We start from the raw sequence: 5,938 nt of genomic DNA, 5'->3' as shown, positions 1-5,938 counted from the left end.
ATGGTTAGGTCTAATCAATTTTATCTGCTTATCAAACATTTGCTGAAGGATGCCAACAGTCAGTGAAAAACATACTTTCCACAAATACAATACATATTTGTATTAAGAATATAGTGTTCTGATCCATCACTTGTGTTGGTGAAAATAAAACGTTTCAGTTGTGGCTTTGTCGAATGCTTTGCCCAGTGAACTGTGCATGGTTCTTTGTTGCCATCTTTTCCAAGCACCAGGGCAGAAATCATTCACACTTTCTTATCTAGATCTCTGAATTTCACCAAGGACTCGATGGCCCTTGTGGTCTCTTCCAACTCTATGATTCTATGAGACCTGATTTAGACAAAATCTTGGGGGGAGGGAACCCAATTCAATAGGGGGTATGTTATTTCACAATACATAGATAATCTATGGAACTTGCTGCCATAGGAAAGAATGGTGGAGACACTGCATTTGCTTTTGGATACGGCTTGAAAGTTTAATCTCACTGTAAACAAGTGGTACAGTGACAATAAAGTATTTCTATTTCCCACAGCAATCTGGTTAGTCAGTGTGAGTACAGGCTACCGTACAAGATGGGCCATTGGCCTGACTCAAGAGAATCATCTTACATTTTTACGATCTTGAGTATGGATAGGTTGAGGATGAAATCTGACGGTGAGCAGTACAGAACAATAGACCATAAATGAATACTCAAATATTCCAGGGCTGCCATAGTACAGTTTCACATTATGCTGAAAGCTGTGAGAATTAAGGCTAGATACAGATTTCCTTACATGTATATTTTGACAAGAATTGCTCTGCAACAGAATAATGTATGTGTAAATGTATGATTGTTTTCCTCAAAGCAAATAAGTCAATTTTACAAAGGAAATTTCAACTATGGGAATTTGGAGTCTAGAAGAAATTATAAAAGGGAGCAGGTGAACTTATATTTCCAACTATTCTACTGTAAACACAGAGAAAAACACAAAATACAGCAGACAGGTTTCTCATTTCTTTAATTTTTCGTCCTTATTAGCTGTTCCCTATTGTTCAGCTCAGGCCTGAGAATGATAATGTAACATTTGGGGAAGAAGATGCAACCCAGCAACCCACCACCGGAGGCTAAGATGGAGAAGATCTCCACAGCTACCATATATTTTCCCTTGGGGCTCAGGTAGGAGGGAATAAAGGACAGCCAAACACTGCAGAAGACCAACATGCTGAAAGTGATAAACTTGGCTTCGTTGAAACTGTCTGGTAACTTCCTGGCAAGGAAAGCCACAGCAAAACTTACAGTGGCCAGGCAGCTCATGAAGATGAGGACACCGTAAAACATGGCCACAGACCCTTCATTACATTCTAGTATCATTTGTTCTGTCATTGAATGCATGTCCACATCAGGGTATGGGGGAGAGGTTGCCAGCCACACAGTGCATATGCCTGCTTGAACAATGGAGCAGGAAGGGAGAATGGAGTGGCCTAGTCCTTTGCCCACCCACTTCCTCATCCTGGATTCTGGTTTTGTAGCCATGAAGGCCAAAACCACCATGAAGGTTTTTGCCAGGACACAAGAAACAGCAGTTGAGAAGATGATACCAAAAGCTGTTTGTCGGAGGAGACACGTCACCTTCTCAGGTCGGCCAATGAAGAGCAAAGCACAAAGGAAGCAGAGCAGGAGAGAGATGAGGAGAGCGTAGGTGAGGTTTTGGTTGTTTGCAATGACAATGGGTGTGTTGTGGTGCTTCATAAATATACCTAGTACCAGAACTGTGATCAGGGAAAGGAAAAGAGAGAAGCAGGCTAAACTGATGCCCAAAGGTTCTTCATAAGACAAGAAGCTGATATCCTTGGGTAGGCATGCATCCCGGTTTCTGTTTGGATAGTCTTTGTCTGGGCATTTATGGCAGTTATTCATATCTGGGGGGAAATAAAGAAATTAGCTCATATCATGTCAACTTTCTGAAATGTTTACTTTCTGTCTGAGAAGAAAAGAGCTCTCTTTAAATCAAAACACATATCTAGTACTGTCTGGTGCTCTGCAAAGTGCTATTACTGATTTTAATTGGTTCAGAGCTGTGTGGTGCCACAGCCAGAGCCACTAACATCTAAATGTTTATTCACACTATCCTTGATGCAGCCTGTGTAAGTCAGAAGGAGTAACAAGGCCCCCTCTAGATATGATTTGAACCACATACCATCCAATTACTCTCCATGCATAGTCATTGTCATTTGATTGGCATATTTAAACTACAGTGGTACCTCAGGTTAAGTACTTAATTCGTTCCTGAGGTCCGTTCTTAACCTGAAACTGTTCTTAATCTGAAGCACCACTTTAGCTAATGGGGCCTCCTGCTGCTGCCACGCTGCCAGAGCCCAATTTCTGTTCTTATCCTGAAGCAAAGTTCTTTTTTTTTAATAAAATATTTATTAAAGGTTTTAAACAATACATCACCAAACATAAAACACCTTCACCAACATAGAAACAAAAGAAGTCATTTCTGCCAATTCCATGTAGTCTATCAGTTGCGTCTGCCATTCTTCCAGCGTGGGCAAATCTTGTGTCTTCCAGTACCTGAAGCAAAGTTCTTAACCTGAAGCAGTATTTCTGGGTTAGCGGAGTGTGTAACCTGAAGCGTATGTAACCTGAGGTACCACTGAAAGGCAATGATCACAAAGAGGCAGGATAATGCATACAGTAGATTATTATCTAGTTTGAAACGTAAACTCAGCTATCCTTACAACACCTTTCAATTATTACTGCTGAGTCTGGATCTATTTAATCTATTTATTTCTCTTACCATCCTGGTTTGCAATCTTCCCCTCTGGACATGGGATGCAATCGTAGCAGCAAGGTGGCTGTCCCTCCTTTACTTTCTTGCTGGATCCTGGAAGACATCTCTCAGTACAGAAAGAAAGAGGCTGAGTCTATACCATAAATGAAAAAGCAGAAGGTAACTCTTTTTTAAACTTTAAGAAGATAACTCTTTTTTAAAGACTAATGTATCCATTCCTAATGCCCAGTCACTTGCTCTTTACACCTTTCTTCTCAGCTCTCTCCTTCACTCTCTCAATCTTCACCACTTCTCCTGCTTCCTCCTCTTCCACTTATGAACTTAGAAGACTAGCGGTCTCCTGTACCTGCTGCTGTCAGTTCCCATTTTCTTGCTCTGGTATTATTATACCTCCCTTTCCCATCCAGCTCATTCCTCCACCTTTTAGCAAGAAAGGTGAAATCTTGGGGCTTATCTATTAATGCATCCTCTTTAACTCAGTTTAAAATCAGTATTTTGTAAATGTAAAGATATCCTAATTCTTATGTTTATATTAATATAGATTTCTATTTTTACTTAAAATTCACATTGCAGTCTTCCAGAGGAAAGGAAAACCCATTAGTTACTCCAACCAACCACTTATGTGCACTCTCTGATGTAAGATTGCTTCAAGGTCAAACAGATCATCCACTTCATAGTTTCCTGGTCTTTCACCACGTACACCCTCTTGTGCAGGCAAAATAAATGCAGAGGCCCTGATTGGCTGGGAAAAAACCATGCACTCCTATCTCCAGGCCTTTTCATAGAAAAACTGGTATTTGACCTAGATCAAAGCACCCATATTCACACGAAGGCGCTCTGTGTTCTGTTTTGTATCATCCTTAATAAAATATTTTCCTTTACTCCTGCAGTGGCTTCTAGCAGCAAGCTTTTGGCTCTTAATCTGGTACTTGGATGCATTGATCATGTTCTGCACAGTAACTTGCAGTTTAAAAGACAGTGAGTAGACTTGCAGGTGGATAATGATTGCTTATTCAATACTGAATCTCTTTTGAATTAGCAAACAATGCAACCCTACCTGGTTAAACCAACTGTGCCATGTGATGGCATCTTGATCAAGGATGAATGATTGGCCTGGAAGAGCCTGTGGATCTATTCTCCCAACTCTCACTCGGTGCAAACTTTGGTTGGAGAATATAATGCAATTGACAATATCCAAGCTAGATGCCGCCTCTCCGTTCTGGTTGATGAAGACCACATCTCCTGCCGTATTGTTAAATGAGATACTTCTCAGAAAGTGATGAATCTAGATTGAATACAGAAAAGGCAATTGTTTGGAAAAGACTGCAGTTCTAATACAAGACTGAGGTATCTTTTTTCCTGTGGGCAGGACCTAGAGCAAGAGGTGGGTGGTGATACAGTCAACTGTGAGTAGAGTCAGGTCCAAGGATGGAGAGACCACCAATTTTCTCTCTCCCACATCCCTCTCTCTCCCTCTCCCCTTATTTACAACCTTTCTTTATCTCCCCTGCCCCACACCAGTTTTCCTCTGTCCCTCTTCATCTCAAGAGACACCACAGTGGTGTGCAACCACCTGCTCTGAGGGAGGATTTGGTGTATATGGGATAGAGAGAATGCTGAGCATCTCTCTCGGCCATGACTACTGCTTGTTATCTGTGAATACAGTGGCATCTCAGTGACCTCCAAACTTCTGTCATACAAAACCTTTTTTTCTCTGAGAGGAATGAGCAACATTTTGGAAACCCATACTTTATCAGAGAATAACAGGTCTCTTCCAGTTGAGGATGTTCAGCCTATTACCTGCCAAAACTGTAGATTCGGATTCTTCCCTCTCCCTCCATACGCCATTCCTCTGTGCCTGAGTCTGGATGTGAACATGGCATGTAAAGCATGGGCCACGGCGTATACAGCACTGTGGATGCTGTAACTGTGGCCTGTCATGCTCATTTCAAAAAATGATCCAGGAAGGCTCTCCAGCTTCTCTTCTCCGGTGCAAATATTCCCCTCCACCTTGTCTGAAGTCATATCTGGGAACACACATTCAAAGGCCTGTTGCCAGAAGTCCCTGATAAAACCGTCCCCATCTGTGCTGGAAGGGTTTCTGTGCACAACATACTGATAAAATCCTGGAGGGTTTCTAAAGTGAATTTCAAAGGATATAGCACCATTGAATACTCTTGAATCCCAGCTCCTTTGAAAGACAAATGAAGCAAACTCAATTTGGGCAGTTGTTATCCATACTTTGCTTTTTATATTGTTTATCATGCCATCCTGTTCTGATAGGTATGGAAGCCATCTAAAAGTTGCCATGGAATAAGATTCTCCATTTGCCACCATAACATTAGCTTTGCTGCTAAGAATTTTATGGTTTATAATTGCCCCCTGTTCTAGCATGCCATTAATTTCAGAAATAAAACTAAAATCAGGGATTCTTTCTAGGAATGCAAAACACACACCACTCTTGGTAAACATTGGGAAAATGGTTTGCACAAATCTTTCTCCATTCTCATTGTCCATTGCAATGACTCCAATCCACGTCCACCTGAAATGCAGAAGCAAAGAGAGAATTCCCTCATACTGAAGGGCTTCTGAGGCTGCCATCTGGTAGAAGGGAAGTCCTGGGCTTTTATCATTCATCACTGGAGCAGAGCCATAAATGAGCTAAAAAGTAAATGGAGGAAGAGAAGAGACAAAGTAGATTCCTTTCACAGTATTCATAATCATTTTGTGGAGATCCCTGTTAATCAAATATGCCCTTTCCCAATGTTTCAGTGTTTGTTTGCCTCCCTCTCAGTTTTACAAAAAAGACCCATGCAGATGGGCTGAAAACTGGGATCATCTCCCTTTTCTCATTTTTCAACCTTTCACTTGATGACTGGAGAGGGGACGGTGTATGTTTTAGTTTTGGAAATTTTGTTAACACTTTGATGACTGGAGAAGGGCATTGTGTCTATTTTACTTTTAAAAAACCAAACATTTTTTGAGTAGTTGCAAAATTTGGCAAGGACTTGTACAATGGATAAAACTGAATGGGGAACATACCATGCCCCAAGCAGCAGATTACCTAGACATTATCTGACTTTGTCAAAATCGCAAGTTGGATCAGATACATATTTCTTCTCTAGAGCTCTGATGCACATAACCCACCCCACAGCAAAACTGTGCTG

The 5,938-nt window shown here is 41.2% G+C and overlaps 1 protein-coding gene across 1 annotated transcript; it reads right to left on the bottom strand.

Moving 5' to 3' along the window:
- Positions 1-994: 994 nt before the first annotated feature.
- Positions 995-5,411, bottom strand: LOC308461371 (vomeronasal type-2 receptor 26-like; the record flags this gene model as incomplete). The annotated part of the gene is made up of 4 exons (XM_080978241.1): positions 4,572-5,411; positions 3,829-4,056; positions 2,778-2,904; positions 995-1,896 (listed from the first exon to the last, which is right to left on the bottom strand). Exons 1-4 carry the CDS (start codon positions 5,406-5,408, stop codon positions 995-997), a joined length of 2,094 nt encoding a protein of 697 aa, XP_080834367.1. The 5' UTR covers positions 5,409-5,411.
- Between the last annotated feature and the right edge of the window lie 527 nt (positions 5,412-5,938).

Source organism: Podarcis pityusensis (genome assembly GCF_964106645.2).
Source record: "Podarcis pityusensis genome assembly, chromosome: 13".
Taxonomy (NCBI): domain Eukaryota; kingdom Metazoa; phylum Chordata; class Lepidosauria; order Squamata; family Lacertidae; genus Podarcis; species Podarcis pityusensis.
This window is presented reverse-complemented; position numbering and strand designations above follow the sequence as displayed.